The following is a 16,759-nucleotide window of genomic DNA, read 5'->3' on the forward strand; positions in this document are numbered from 1 at the left end:
AAAATCACTGTTTTGGTTGGGGAAGGGGGATAGGGAAAGCACTGTAGGAGAGGGAGTAACCAGGAGGGGGCAGAGAACAGGATGTCAAGTGAATAAGTAAAAAAAATTAAATTAAATAAAAGAAAGAAAGAAAATCACTGGTGGTCACTGAGATTTTATTCTGCCTACAAAACAGACAAGGAATTCCACCATGCTCTCAGATGTAAGCAGTGCCAGTGTGCTGAGCTAAGGGAGAAACTCCTAATGACAGCCATACACAGGGCAGGAGGAGCAGGAAGAAGCTGAACGCAGCAGGGCAGCTTGCGTGGCACCCAGAGAGCCAACTCCTGACCCTCCGGATTGACTCTCTGCAGCAGTGACTCCCTGAATGTCCTCCTGCTGACAACAGTGTCACACTGGACAGCAACAAGCAGGTCGCTGGGGACAGAAAGACAGTACTGAATGGGGTAAAAATACTGAGAACATTCGATGTCAGCAGGACAAGGGATTCACAATGCTCTCACATGTATTCCCAGGGCCTCTAATACCCCATGGGTTCTATAAGAAAGCAAGCTGAGCAAGCCAGGGGAAATAAGTCAGTAAGCAGCATCCCTCCATGGCTTCTGCATCAGCTCCTGCCTCCAAATTCCTACTCTGTTTGAGTTCCTGTCCTCACTTCCTTTGGTGATGAACAGCAATGTGGAAGTTTAAGCTAAATAAACCCTTTCCTCCCAACTTGTTTCATGGTCATGATGTTTTGTGCAGGAATAGAAACCCTGACTAAGACACCGACCCACAACCATCTCCCCCACCCAACACACCCCAACACACACCAAAGAATCAGAGGACAGGAGCCATAGATTTAAAAGTTCTTTCTTGACACATTAGCATCCATTTCTCCCCACACCTTGGGCTGTTTCCCTGCAACACACAAAAGCTAGTGATCTTCAAGTCAGAAATTTCAGAAGCTTTCTACCTGAGCTTAGCTATTCTTATTGAAGAAGTACGTTTCATGTTTATGTTCTGCGAAAACAATCGGTGAGTTCAGTGGAAGAGGGACATATATGCCTTTGATGGCCTTCCATCTTCAAAACCACGGTGACATCTCAGAAGTTTCTAGCTCCCAACCAAGAAACAACAATCAGAAAAAACACCCCACTCTGCTCAAGGGCTGTAGCACCTTCCTGTCCTTTATGCTAAAATCAGAAAGTGGCATCCCGGATGCTGATCCCCATAAAATATATCCCTGTAAAGTGTCACTATATCTTTTTATGAAGCAAATGTGTTTTATTTATTGATGGTCACAACACTGGCTGGGGAAAGTAGCAGCTGGCAAGCAATTTATTAAAACCATGTCTGTCCATAACAGTAACTTCTGTTCTCAATAGAGAGAGTGCTGACTTATTTACTTACACAGAACTTTCTTGCAGTGATATTCATAACCACTAAAAGAAGTTTTGCTTTCTAAAAAATGTCTGCCCAATCCATGGGCTTCTTCAGTTCAAGGTTGGATCACTATATCTATCTGTAGTTAAGAACACTGAAACAGAAAGTGACATATTTTTCTATGCCCTTTCATGTGTTACAACTTTACCCATCTAATTTGGACTTGGGAAGCTAATTAAATTATTGCTGTGCTCTCCAGGTCTGAGAGCAATTACTTATACTTCAACTTTTTATGTGAAAATTGAAAAGACAAATTCTAATGGTGCTTAAACACCGTCTCCCTCGGTAACGGAAGCGGTGAACTGGTGTGTGACTCTATTAAGCAGTGTGGGGTTTTAGGATGGGAAGTGTAACAGAGGGTACAAAGAAGGTATATGCATTTAATTATGCTGTTAAGTTTCCTAAAGGAAAAAGAAATCTCATTTCTACTCGATATACAGAAATACCAATGAGGATAGAAGTAAATTTAAAAAACTCTAGAGGTTACAAGCACCAAGTTTAATGACACAAGTCTTGGCTCCTAACTTGCACAGACTTATTAACTGAGCATTCTCAATTTCCCTATCTGTACAATGGGTGGTAGAAAGCACTCTTAATGCAGAGTGCTCTCATGGACTTAGCCTGGGGCTTCTCAGGATAGATCCTGGCCAGGTACTGGCATCTAATAAGTCCTGGCCAACTATGAGGATCTATGTAACACTCCACTTAACCTAAAGGAGGGGAAGGCTTTCCTCAAGAGACGCCAGATGAAGAGAGAGGCAGTCTACTCCCATCCCTTGTGAAAAAGAAGCTGAGGAAAAGAAAACCAGCAGAGAGGAAATCAGGAAGGCCAGGTTCCTGGGTGGCATTTCAGCTGCTGCTGCCAGCTCCATCCCTGCTCCTCCTGTGTCTGGGTTGTGGGGCCCATAGGGCCTAGGAGTGGGGAAGCAGGGAAGCAAGGAAGCTGGTAGGGGCATGAGGGTCCACCATTTACAATGAAGGGATTTGAAAGATAAGCCTGTTACTTGCAAAACAAACAAACAAAAAGCCTGGAGGGGAAAACCACCTGCCAGTTTAATAGCTTAATTATTTCTGTTAGGTAAGATGTAATTTGGCCCCATTTTATTGGCTACAAGGAAACAATGGAACCCTAAGTTACTTGGAGAAGCCATACAAAAAGGACCTTCTATTAAACTATATGACAATTCCCTACCGTCATTCATTCAATGATCATAAAAAATCTTTTCTGCACAAATCTGTCATTGCTGCTATAAAATGAGCCGACATGGAATTGCAATGTGATTTAAATTCTGAAATATGTCTGTAGTTCTCCAAAAGGATAAGGCACCCTTCAGCCTGTCACACCCTTCAGCCTGTCACACCCTTCAGCCTGTCACACCAAGCCCAGCTGTGTTCTTCTGCCAGATAACTTTGTCCTAGGGGTTCTAGTCCTATGATAAAACACCATGCACATAAACAACTTGGGCGGAAGGATGTATGTCAGCGTACAATTCTAAAGTCACACTTGATTATTGAAGGAAGTCAGGTCAGGAACCCATTCAGGGCAGGAACCTTAAGGTAAGAGTGATGGAGAGGCCATGAAGGAATAATGCTTTTTACTAGCTTGGACCTCATGGTTTGTTCACTATCTAGTAGCTCCCAAGTCCACCACCCACAGTGAGCTAGGCCTTGCCCTGTTAATTATTAGCGAGCATCAATATCCTACAGTATAGGAGCCCCATGAGACATGAGAGAGAAACATCGCCGGGAATTAGCCTTCTGAAACATTTATTGTTGTGTTTGGTATTTCAAAGAGTACAACATACACTGAGATAGAACAAATGCTGCTAATACACAGAGCTAGCCATCGGAGACCCAAGGAGGAAACACTGATCTGAAAAAATGATTATTTTCCATTGACCCCAGGTCCAGGCACATTGAACTAATTGCGTGTATAGCACTAACATACACCAGACATATAACTAACTATACACAGATAAACACATTACACTAAGAACTATATTTTTCTATGCCTATTTGTGAATATCATTTAAATGAAGCAAAGATGACCAGCCTAGGATAAAGCAAGCCATTCTCACAAGAGAAGGATACTGTAGTCACGGTAACAGGAAGGCTTTAGCTGGAATTATTTTTAAAGCTTATTTGTGGGAAAATTAATGAACAAAATATCATATTGTGTTATAATGCATTAGTAATTGCTATTGATGGTGATGGGCAGTTGGGAAAATGCCATATTCTGCCCCCCACTAACTCTAGAGAATGGAGGGTGGGGAGGCGGAGGCGGTCCCTGGCTGTGTATCCCACAGAGAGCAGATCCTTGAGCCAGCACACAATTCAGATGCAGCTCTGAGAACAGCAAGGGAAGTTGGCAGCACAAAGAAGAGCCAAGAAATATGTGTGCAAAGCTAAGAGGTTCTTGACACAGGAGTCAAGAAGGAGCTAGGAGGTCAGCGGCCAGAGGATTGCACATGAGCAGAGATGGAGAGGGTGAAATTACAGGGATGGGCCAAAGGCCAGTGAAAGCCCAGGGGTGAGAGAAGGCAAATAAGCGGCAGCTTAGTGCTGGAGCTGCATCTTCCCTTGATTATCTCAATGACCTTGCTTGGCCAAGAAAGATGCTCTTGGCCTTAGTATTTGGGGTTTTTTTTTAAATAATAAATGGCACCTTTATAATCTGTCTAGCACATTCACCTGGTTCAAAGAATGAACACAAATGCAGTTTAAAAAGTAGGAAAAAAACAACACAAATGATAAGAAATGTATATCCCATTATACACTGGATGATAATGATCAACTAAAAGTAATTTGCATTAAAAGGAAAAATGTGTCGATATGATAGATTAAATGGCATTACTTCCATGCCGTTCAAACAAGAACACTAAACACAAAGCTCTTTAAATCTCCTACTTAAGTTGCACACACACACAAAAAAATCGTATTTACTTGAATCATTTCTAAACAGTGCAGGTTGTTCTGGTAGCTGAGTTTTCCAATAGTTAAATGATACCCCATTTAACCCAATTTCTTTATGGTTTTCACTTTTGGGAGGAAATTTATTAAAATACAGTAAGACCTCTTATGCCTTCTGCCTTCAGAAATAAACTGCAACTCATAGCTTCAGATTTTACAGGTCTTATCTAGTATCTGTATTTTTTAATTTCCCCTGGTTTGTGTCATCTGGCTGTGGTCACTCCTGTCAACCTTGTCCCTGCCTTGTCACTTCTACCTAGTTACTTGTTCGCAATTCACAGGTCATGGAGTTCGAGTACTTACAACCTGTCTAAAATGTCAGTCTGTGTCTCTGAGAAAGTACCTATAGGCTTCGCCTACATTCAGGACAGGGTCTATATGTCCCACTTATTGTATTTACTGTTCATGTTCAAATCCCTTCTTCAGATTCTTGATAAACAGGAAGTCAGTGGGGCCCCAGGGAGGGCTAAGTGCCCGAGTCAGCCTTTGGTGGCATGGTTTCACCGATGACAAAGTGCTAGGAAATCAGGCAAGAATCTGTCAGCAAAGTACTTAAGAAGTCACTGAGACGGGGCTGAGCTTGGGAGGGGGGTTGGTCGAGCAAGTAGGTGCTCTGCCAGTATATGAGGAAGGAGCTTGGGAACAGAGTGCATGGCTGCAGAAAGCATAAGTCTGGTGTCCAGTGGACATCGAGCATGGGACACAGAGTGGGTGGCATGAGACAGGGTCAGATAGAACACTGACGTCAGGTTTCTGCTCAACCTTCTACACCAGATCCCATTCTAAAGGAATGCCAGTGGTCTTTAGACAGATCACTTGGGTCACGGCTGATGGTTCAGTAAGTAACATATGTACCATGCCAGCAGGATGACCTGAATCCAATGCCCAGAACTCCCATGTAAAAAGCCAGCTATGGAGTCACATGCCTGTAATCCTACTGACAGGGAGGCAGAGACAACATGTAGACCTGGGGCTTGATGGCCAGATAGCACAGCTGGATGGAGAGTTATAGGTAAAAATGAGAGACTGTGTCTCAAAAAGAGGTAAAGCACAGCTAAAAAAAAAAAAGGTACCAGAGGTTAACCTCTGACTTCTGCACACACTCACATGCATGCGCACCCTCACACATGATAATGCTGGGTGGTACTGCTTCCCAAACATTTGAAAATACATGTAACACCAATTATTAATAAAGTTAATAACAGAAGAACAAAATGAGGGGAATGAGGCTTGCAAAGAAAAAAAGACGTTTGAGAAAAAAATAATGGAGAAAACTATTTTCTAGAATTAAAAAGAGATGGATCTATCTTTGTACCCTAGGGCATAATGCACAGAGCGTATTCAAAAACTGCTTATTAAGTAGAACTAAAAGCCATGTACGGCTTGGGCTAGCACTAATGCCTCCAACACAGAGCACTTCACTATTACTCGGGATGACTAATGCTCAAACAGTCTCTGTTTCTGATCGCAGTTGTGCATAAGTCACAGTAAACAAAAAAGGGATAGAAGCTATTATGGATAATTTCCCTCCATTTACTTTTAACAGCAGGTAAAATGGGCTACCATTACAGAAAATAATATCAAGGAAGGAGAGGGTTGGAAAATGGTTCCTTGCAAAACCAAACCAAACCAAAAGGACAAACCTCATAAAGTTAAATTGATGCAACATTTTTCTCTTGCCAGTCCCCCCTCCCCCGCATTGATGGTTAGAAATGGGAACTGAGCAAAATCCTGAGTCTAAGAACAAAGGAGAGAAGCTACAAAAGTGTCCTTTAAAGATTTTTTGTTTTGTTTTGTTTTTTTGGTTTTTCGAGACAGGGTTTCTCTGTGTAGCCCTGGCTGTCCTGGAACTCACTTTGTAGACCAGGCTGGCCTNGAACTCAGAAATCCGACTGCCTCTGCCTCCCAAGTGGTGGGATTAAAGGTGTGCGCCACCACGCCCAGCCCCTTTAAAGTTTGAAATGGCTGTCTTCTCACCTAATCACCTCTTCTCCCATTTTAAGGGTGTGCATGGAGACAGTAGTCTCTACTCTGATCCTCAAACTCCCTGTCCTTTGTGGTGTACAACCAAGCCCCTGGGCAAATACAGGGTATTGTGGGTAGTGGCAATTGCTTTCTTTCTTTCTGTTAGGCTTCATCTGCAACTAGCTTAAATCCTTTTTATGAAATGTGTCCTAGGGGGGTCTTACCTATCCCTAGCCGTACTCTGTTGATTCAGTCATCCATTTAGTAACTATGTGAGAGGCAGGGGTCACATCCCAGACACTACAAAATACATCAGTGAAGGAGATGGATAGTGGAACGAGTGTGTGATACAGAAACAGGAGGACCTGAGTTCAGATCCCTGCACTGCGTTAAGAAGCTGGGCAAGGTTCTGTGCAGGCATAACCAGACTGTGCATGCTTGTGGAAGTCAAGACTGGTGACCGCCAAGTTTGCTGATGGGTCAGTCTAGCCAAGCCATAGGGACCATTTATAGTAGAAAACTCAAAATACAAGGTAAAACATGATTGAGGAAAATTCTCCATGTTGTCTGTGTCCTCCACATACACATGGACACACACATTGATGCACATGTGCACACATGTGGGTACAACACTGGGAAGAACTAAAGATGCAACATTTGGATGAAGACCCAAGTGGAAAGGAAGGGAGAAGTAGGAAGAGGGATAGAAGCAGAGAGGAGGGGGAGGGTGGGAGGAGAAGAGGGGAGGGAGTGGTGGTAGGAGTAGGCATGGGGATCTGGGAGAGGAGCAGGAATGTTCCAGAAACAGGGAAGAGACACACAAAGGTTTCGAGATTGGAGCAACCCTGAATGTTCAAAACATAGCAGTGCAGCCAGGAAGGCAGAAATGAGGATGCAGAGGGGAGCAACTGAGAAACCAGGGTGACAATGAGGAGAGCCAGCCAAGAGGAGCCTTCCTGGGGAGTCACACTGAAGTCAGCTGGCTCACACTGTCATTTGCTTGTCATTATTATCCAGTTGCTGCAGGAAGGCAATATTTTAAAAAGGGGAAGCAGGAGATCTAGCATAATGCTTAAACAGGAATGAGAGCTGAGGTAAGTTATACATATATAGTTCACCTTCAGTGAGGAAAGGGGCTCCCACTGCACCCGCCCCTCACAAGGAAGTGATCTGCACTGCTAAACACAGTAAGGTACTCTGCATGCCTGCTTTTCCTGGGTAAAGTGAATGATGGGAAAATACTTTGGGCAACATGTGTTTTTATACAACATGTATGGGTATTTTACCCATACCCATGTTATGTATGCATACCATGTGTGTACCCGGTATCCTTGGATGCCAGAATAGGTCATGAGATTTCCTGGGACTGGGGTTACAGATGGTTGCAGAGATTCAAACCCAGGTCTTCTTGTAGAGTAGCCAGGGCTCTGAACTGCTGAACCATATCCAAGGCTCTACATGTTTGTTTGTTTCTAAATATACCACAGAGCTTCTTTTGGCAACACTGCAAAATCTAATAATGATATTAAGAATTGATGTTTCCTAATAAAGAAGTTAGTTCCTGCTTCATTTTAAGCTAAATATCCCGATGCGACAGGCCATTATTTGTACATGCTTGATGCTGCAAGAAAAAGAAGGCTTGATTGGTTGTCTTTTTTTTTTTCTTCTAAAGAAATGAACCACACTCACCTGTCTTTGATTGTGGGTTTCTTCTTGGTTCTTCAGGGGCCTCTATTGGCTGATCAGCCAGAAAAACTCGAGCTTGATCTACAGCGTTCAGCACAGAATACTCTTTCTCCTTTAGCTCACGTCTCAGCACCTTTGCAAAAAGAAACAGAAATGGAGTATATAAACAACTTCCCATGTTTTCAGCAAATGAATGCAGGGTTTATCTTTACCACTTCTGACTGAAGCTGCAGAGGGAGTGGCTTAAGCCAACATTCAGATAAGTTCCAAGTGAAAATGTGTTACAGGTAGGAACAATAGAAAGTGTGAATAAAAGCCAAAGGGAAGGCTCCTGAAAATGTTGTCTGTGTTGAAGGAAAGAAGAAAAAGGTGAAGTAAGGAAAGATTTTCATCTACAGGAGTTAGCTACATTGTATTTGAATTTACCAAATGTGAACTTGGAGAATCCCCACTGTGTAGAGTTGCTAAAACATAATAGCCTGCTGAAAGACACTTCTTCCTTAAGACTGACAAGAACAATCGCACCCAATGATACTGAAGGAGGTGAGTTCACATGTGGTAATGAGGTCTCAGAAGGGTTTTATGTTCTTTAGAATACACTGAGAAAAAAATTAAGAGATAGGCACAAATTAAAGTGTATGAAATCAAAACTAAAGCAAAGAGAACACATAAAAGACAGTCTCCAATTATCTTAAAACACAGTCTGTCTGTCTCTCACGCTGAGGCAATTACTGCTTTCCCTGGTGAGGTTTTCATGCAGATCTGGGACTCCCAGAACAACTGGTCTCTAGCACATTTATTCTTTTAAGCAGAGATGAACTTTCACCCCTGCTCCTATAAAATGTTTGGTGATTAAGACTCTAATTGACAAGGGTTTAATGACAGCCAAACTCACTCGGGGATAAGACACCAACATGTAAATATGTCTCGTGCACTGTTTTCAATACTAAAGCAAAGCTAAGTGAAAGCTGCTGCTGTCATTGCTAGGCTTTACAGTACAGACACAGCCACGTCTTCAGGCCCTAATAATCTGATTATAGAACAAGTCAGTGGCTATGCACTATGAACACGTAAGGGGTCTTTTTCCTCCCTAAAATATTTCTCCTTAAAACTGTAGAATCAAGTCTTTCCTTTTGCCTTTCTGACATAATTAAATGTTTTAATAGTGTTTGTCACAATGGTGATAGGACACAAGGTTATTTGGAGGCTAAATCATCATCTTTTGCACTCAGTAAAAATGGAAAAAAATCTAGAAGTTCCAGAATAATCATCACAGAGAGACAGCAAAGATAAACAGGAGAGAAATCTGGGGTGGGCCAAAGTCAGAGGGGGCTGTTACAGGTGGAGAGGGAAGGGACAGCCAGGGCAATGGCAATTCAAGGTTATTTGACTTCATGGACAATTATTATCTGATAAGACTTTTAAAAAATGACAGTAAGACCTCCCCAGTCCCCTATAAAGTAAAATCCACAACCCAATATATGTAAGGATCTTGGTGGGAAGTAAAACTGTCTCTGAAAATCATTTCCATAGATTCACTTACGCATACTGCCTCCACTTATCACACCAAAGCCTGACAGCAGAGTCAGCGGAGAGGGGACAAGCCCCCAGGCAAGGAGTGTTATTAAATGGTCATGTTAGGGAACACACAGCCTTCAGCATCCCTGGTCAAGAAAAGCAGCTCAAGGTGTTCCAGGGTCTCATAGCTGCACGAGATAAAACAGATCAGTTTTCTGACACATAGTGTTTTCATGTATGTAGAGAAAGAGTCAGAAGAGAATGAGAAGAAACACATGTATGTATGGGTCTGCTCCACATTTTTTAACAAGAGATTATCGTATCTTTAGATGAGAGAGATCTAGAGGTGCAGAAGCATTCCTAATAGTTACTTCCAAAACCACGTGTGAGTAAATATAAAATGGTGGTATGAGAATATCACATTGATTTCTATTTTTGAACTTTTTTTAAAAAGGCAGAGAGAGAGGGAGAGAGATTGATTGATTGAGTCCTTAGAGTATTTTAGAGACATTGCTAAAGGGAAACCAGAACAGACAGTTTAAAAAATGGAAGAGAGACTAAGTCTGATGAGGAAGAGCAGACAGGTGTTGGGCCTCAGGAGGAAGAAAAGGCTGATGGGGAGATGTCCCGGAGGGTAAATCCCAGATGGTGGGGAACCTAGGAAAGGTGATCCAATGACTGGAGAAGGAGGATTTGTGCCTGGCCAGTCAAAGTTTATCACTTCACAAAGTGCCTTGGCAAGTGCTCTGGGAGGGAAGGGGACAGACAGAGGAGAGTTGTTCTTAAAATTATGCTTAGATTCTCACACATTCAAACAGAAAATAAACGTTTGTCTACAGAAAAACTACTGAGGAGACAAACTGATCCATTCCCCACATGGCTGAAACTTTATCAATTATGCATGGAGACTCTCACAGGAGAGCAATTGTGTAGGCTGGCTATTGGCTGAGCTCAGAAAGCTCTCTCCCCAGACAGCCACCCTGGAGATTCTTCAGGTCATTAATGCTTTATAGATGGAGGTTCGCACAGTCACCCTACCATTACAGTAGCGCTCACCTTTCCCGTTCTGTACATTTCCTGTTCCCATTACTCTGTTTATGTCTTTTTGTACTTCCCAGATCTATTAGTCAAGGACAGTATGTATTCCTTTTTTTATGTTTTATTTAATTTTTATCTTTCTCAGATACACCATAAATTCTCAGGACTTCTGGATCTTATACTACAGGAAGTTGAGCACTGAGCTCGGCTCCAAAGTGCTTCCTCATGATGTGGGGTGGGGGCTAGGGAGGGGGTTTCATCTGAGTCTTGCAAAGAGAGAAAGTTTCTTCCCTCAGAGAAAAATCATGCACCAGCCTTGGGGGGAAAGATTCCAGTGTGTACATCAGGAGAGAACCACACGCCTTTGGCACCTATACAAGGCAATGGTTAAGGCTCAAGAAACAGGTAGAAGTGAAGGCAGAAGTATATGTGTGCACCTTTGTACATCTGATACCAAATGACAGGCAAACTGATGAAGAGCCAGGCAAATGGGTTAGGAAGTGACTACAAGTTTACATAGTTTTCTTAACAATATTGTTGGGTCGTCTAGATAATAAAAACGAAATATGAGTAGTAGACAGTCTTCCAAAGTTAATTTGCATTTCTTAGCACATTAATCTACAACCTGCCAAAGGTGTGTGTGTTGGGGGATCACCCAGCATTGAATTCTTGGTAGGGAATGTCAGGTGAGCGACTTGATAAGCCAGAGAAGAAGTACAGCAGGCATGGGCAGGTGGAAAGCACCCTAAGTAAAAACTTGTAGGACTCTGACCCTGATACCATCTCTCTCCCCAGTAGCCTGGAGAACACACTCAGGACACCTGTGCATATGCTCTTTTGCCGTTTTAATTTTGTTATTCAATTTGCCCTATTTCAATTTTATTTAATTGCACTCACAAAGGGATTCGACTCTCAACTGCATTACACACATAATCACCACACCTTTTACCTCTCCATGCGACGTAAAAGAAAGCCTTCATTTTCCTGAGTATTAATGATAAGGTAATTAGAGTCCAATGAGTTGTTTTGTATACAAAGTAGCATCCACTTTCTGGTATCTCGTGTCTCGTTTGGGAGCCACTTAAATGAGTATAAGATAACCTAATTGGAATTTTTCTGTTAATGACTTTATATTTTTACCGAAAACAACCCTCTATCCAAACAATAACAAGCTTAGGTAAAGTTGTGAGGAACTGAGTTCTCACACACTGTTGGGGATGGTAGACTCATAAGACATTTTAGTTTGGTGGATCCTCAAAAGTTAAATACAGGGTTTATTTTACCTTGTATCCTAGATATCCCATAACTAGGTCTACCCAGAAATAAAACATCTGTACAGATTAAACACACACACACACGTGAATGTTCATAACAGCACGGCATCAAATGTTCATAACAGCACGCCATCATAGCCAGACTGAGGGACCAACCAAACATGCACCCACTGATCAGTAGATAAGCAAAATGCAAGCGACCTGCATGACAGATCTTAGCAAGTAAAATGAGTTACACACCAATGCAGACAACCACTAGATAAAAACCTAACACATGTTCTCAGCGGAATGACTCAGAGGGAAGCCTGTGGTGTGAGATTCCACTACCACAGAGGAGTCTGCAGAGAGAAAAGAAGTATATCAGCAGCTGCCTAATGTTGGAGGCCTGAGGGGGTTCAGGTACACAGGGGTTCTTTTTCATGAGAATAAACTTCATTACACTGGGTAATAAATGCAAACTGAGGTGCAAATGGTTTTAGTCCTTCTCTAACAGGAAAAGTCCATCAGCTTAGGGCAAACATGTCAGTAGAGAAATTTCGGGGGTGCTAAAGTCGGATAGAACACTCTCTTTACTTTACTTACAACTTGCACATTTTAGATTGACTTGGGAGCACTCGGCCACACAACTGTTTAATCAAAGAAACTCTTATCTCACAGGTGCCACACTGGACAGCCATGCAGTGAGCTTCTAAGTCAATCACTGAGTCCTTACCACTGGGGGCCTAAGTCCTGGGATGTTATGAAGAGGAACGTGGGTTATGACAAGCCAATGTGGGTGATGCAAATGGTAAACACATCCATAGGAAGATGGAAGGGAGACACTGGAGGGCTAGAAGGGAACTTCACAGGCACCTTTTAAATGAAAGCTTTAAAGAAAGGGAGGGAAGAAAAAGACCTAGGCCATTCCTAACCACTTAAAATGCTCATCTTAACTAACTCCAAAATATTTACCCAATTTTTGAGTGTTTCAGAGTATAATGAATCAGGACAGGGGAAACAGCAAAAAGAAGCCATGCAGTTTACTATTTCCAGGTTGGGGGGATGAATTTTCTCTCAACAGGAGAAATGAGCTGAACCCTCCCATCTCATAGAAAGATGTGGGAACCTTCTGAACTATCAAAGGCTAGGATCTGACATTGTAATCTGCTTCAGCCACGCACTCCAGAACCAGCCCTGGAGTGACTGAGGTGAGGCCTCATTTTAGCCTCTCCACGGTGCTCTTGCTTGGTGCATACCTGTTTCCAATCTCCTTCCCCAAGTCATAGATGATGGCCAAACTCTACATGTTTGCTTTGAGGCATCTGGCTGTTACCGGTTCCCAGGCGCAGCCTCATGGTGGTAGCTCACAGGACTCAGCAACTGAAGGAGGACTGTGGAAGTCTACAGGGATAGATGCTTCCAGTACAGGTGACAAGGGCATGGTTTCCAAGTTTCCAAGTTTGGCTTTGTAAAATATCTACCTGCCCCACATGACATGGATAGAGGATGCAGTCTAGTCAGCCCATCAAGGATTCAGCAACAGTGAGGCCAAAACTAAGGCTATAGCTTTGTTCCATTCTTTTCAAGATAATGAAATGCTAAACTTAGGAGTCGATAATGCTCACTTGATTCTGTAAATAGACCAAAGGCTGAACCATACACTTAATGGGGTAAAGTTAATGATATGCAAATATCTTGTTCTTAAACTAAAACATAAAAACCTGCAGGTTATGTTTCTTTTTCAGTTTCTTTATAACACACATACATGCATATACACAAACACATGTGTTACTATATATGAATATATATCACACGTGTGTGTAAGAGTTTATCTTCAGGGTTTGAGCATATTCGGTCATACAATGGATCCTCTCACTCATTCTGGAACACTTCCTACCTTGCTGTCTGGATACCCTGTGTGGCTATGCACCCGTCCCCTGCATCAACTGGCTAAGGAGAATGGAGAACTATTCTCCATCACTGGATGAGAGGAACAACCCTGTCAGCTCAAGAGGAAGGCATAATCCATTATCCTAACAGGATCATACACAGACAAGCAAGAATGGATTGGGATTGGTAATATTCAGTCGAGCTGTTCAAAGGAAGCATTTCACAGGCTGTGAGGCTCATCCAAGTGGGTACTGCCTCGTGACAGCTGAAATTATGCTGAGTGAGGAAGCATCCGGGATGTTCTTTCTGTGACAGTGTTTTAGAATCTGAGTCTTTGTGTTTGCCGGGAGAAATACCTGGTAAACATGCACTTCCTGTCTTTGCAGACACCTGGTGACTTTGCCAACCCAAACAAAGCTCGGCCACTAAGCTGGAAGCACATTCGTGTGGCAGCTTGACCCTGCCTGTGACACATTCAGCTGATACAATCACCACTCATGTTGAGACTGATTGGTAGTGACGTAGGGTTGGAACATGAGGATTTAAGAGAGGATGATGTCTTTCTTGCGAGACTGGACAAGTTCTCCCAGGAACTGATAAATTCTCATAAGGTCCAATTACTGCACAGCAGGTCACAGCATCTGTCCTGTCCCCTGCTGTCAGAGGCAGCCACTGCCTTCTGCTATCAGTGCTCATAGAGTATGAGGACCTCACTAGATATAGCTCTGCTTCTAGAGCTAGGAGATATGTGAACTACTTTTCCTGATATCTTGTTCAGTCTCAAGTACTCTGTTATAGCAAAAGTAAGTGAACTAATATAGCGTCCCAGTAAATAAGGGCCCTAAAGAATCTCCAGGATACAACAGTGCAAAGGGAAACTTTAGCTTACATGTGGTAAACAAGACTCGACTGGAACAAGGAAGAAAACTTCAAAATAGCTCACAAAAATAAGATAACTTCACCAAAGAAAGCAGACACTAGACTTTAAAGCCTAAATGTTCTCAAATGTTTACTAGACCTCAAATGCTCAAGAGTCAACAAAGGAAAAGGGAGAATACAAAAAGTATTTTGTGTCCATAAAAAATAAAATTCACTTAGCTGGGTACAGTAGTCTCAGCTCTCAAGAAACTAAAGCAGGAACAATACAAGTTCCGGGACAGTATAGGCTACCATGAAAACCTGTCTCCTGTCGAGACATTCCACTGTCTCCCAAGGTATGGGGCTAGCAAAGTACCATAGAGTTTTCCACCCAAAGAAGAAAGTTAAAACAAACACTACCCTCATACTGAATATACAGAAAATGGCTAGACATAGCCACAGATCATGTGATACAATCTAAAAGGGAGAGGAGAACTGCAGAATGTGATAATTGTCAACAGACTTTGAAAAGCACAAGCAGGCTATCAAGAGCCCTACTAAGTACAAGCATACAATGCAGGGAGGAAGGATGAACAAGTTCTCAAACATAGGAGTCTCTTAAAAGCATATGCATCTCTCTCCCCACCCCACCCCCCTCTCTCCCTCTCTCTGCATTTTGTCTTTCGAGTGGTGTGTGTATGTGTATGAATCTGTGTGAGTTTGCATGTGTATAAGTGCATGTGTATCAGGATATGAACATATGTGTGAGCATGTATGTAGAGGCTCCAGATTGAAATGATGAATCATTCCTGATCACTCCATCACTCTTCCATCTTATTCAGTGGGGCAGCAGCATCTCTCAGTCAAACACTACACCTGTATCACTAGCCTACCTGCCCTGGGAATACGCCCTCTCCTCTTTCCAAGGCTCAAGTTATACGGGACCACCCCTGCACACCTGGCATTTACTTGGGATCTGGGGATCCAAATGCTAGTCTTGCCAGGCAAATGATTTAACTGCAGAGGCATTTCCCATTGAGCTTTTCATGTGAACTACCGGTTTAAAAACACATAAATGGACACACAGACAGAATAATTGAGAGTAAAGCCATCTAGTCTCTCATGTGCCTCGAATGAAAACCTGAACAAAAGCATCAGAATTTTATTCCTTCCAGAATATCTAGGAGCTCAACATCCCTCTTAACAGCCACCCCTTCATACATCTGACCTTCCTGGGCATTTAAACAGCAAGGAGGGCTTCGGTAGCCACTGCTATTTCCCAGAGTGCCAGGCAGCACGATGAATTTCTGCAGCTCCAATGATAAGCACCTGCAGAGATTCTTCACTGTGGCTCACTGGTCAGGGAACACTTCTTTCCACCTGCTAGAACTTAGTGGAAAGGCCAGGGACTAAGGGGTAAGGTGGTTGAAGAAGTGACTGGCTTGGCAAAGGTCAAAAACTACCACCTGTCAATCACAGCTCTTCGTTTTCATTCTGGGCACATCAGCTTGGTGTCATGTAAAAGTTGCTGCTAAACAAACAATATTATCCGTTCTTCTGCAGCAACATGGAGAGCCTGCAAGTCTCTCCCTAAGAAAACAGGCTCAGAGAGGAGACAGAATGCAGCGAAGCAGCTCTGCTCTTCCCTTCTGTCCTTGACATGGGTCCCTTCTTTCTGGGCTGACAGACGGGCAAGCAGCTTTCTTCCCTCATACATTCGCACTATGATGCTGCCCCCTTACCATATGCCTAAAAGTATTAGAGTCATGAACTGGATCTTTTTATAACATGAACTAAAGAGCGAACCTTTCTACTGTTTTAAGGTGGTTACCTCAAGTATTTTGTTATAGCAGGAAAAACTCACTAACACACCAATCTCCCCTTTCCAGGAAAAACTGAACTTAATATGTACTCCAATGTCCTAGTGATGTGGTTAGGAAGGTTGTGAAACTTTGTGATTCTCCAAGATTAAGCTAAAATATTTGATACATATAAAACTTTGTTGCAATATATTTAGACTCTTTTTTAAAAAATTTTTTATTAGGTATTTTTCTCATTTACATTTCCAATGCTATCCAAAAAGTCCCCAATACACTCCCCCCGCCCACTCCCCTACCCACGCACTCCCACTTCTTGGCCCTGGCATTCCCCTGTAC

At 42.7% G+C, this 16,759-nt stretch overlaps 1 protein-coding gene across 7 annotated transcripts in view; it reads right to left on the reverse strand.

The window, feature by feature from the left end:
* Utrn (utrophin) overlaps positions 1–16,759 on the reverse strand; it is a 493,578-nt gene that overhangs the window by 115,510 nt on the left and 361,309 nt on the right. For all 7 annotated transcript variants that reach the window (XM_021174513.2, XM_029482311.1, XM_029482313.1 and 4 more), the window contains one exon: positions 8,050–8,179. In XM_021174513.2, the coding sequence (XP_021030172.1) occupies positions 8,050–8,179 (130 nt within the window). The remainder of the gene's footprint in view (positions 1–8,049; positions 8,180–16,759) is intronic.

This window comes from Mus caroli, chromosome 10 (assembly GCF_900094665.2).
Source record: "Mus caroli chromosome 10, CAROLI_EIJ_v1.1, whole genome shotgun sequence".
In the NCBI taxonomy this organism is placed as follows: domain Eukaryota; kingdom Metazoa; phylum Chordata; class Mammalia; order Rodentia; family Muridae; genus Mus; species Mus caroli.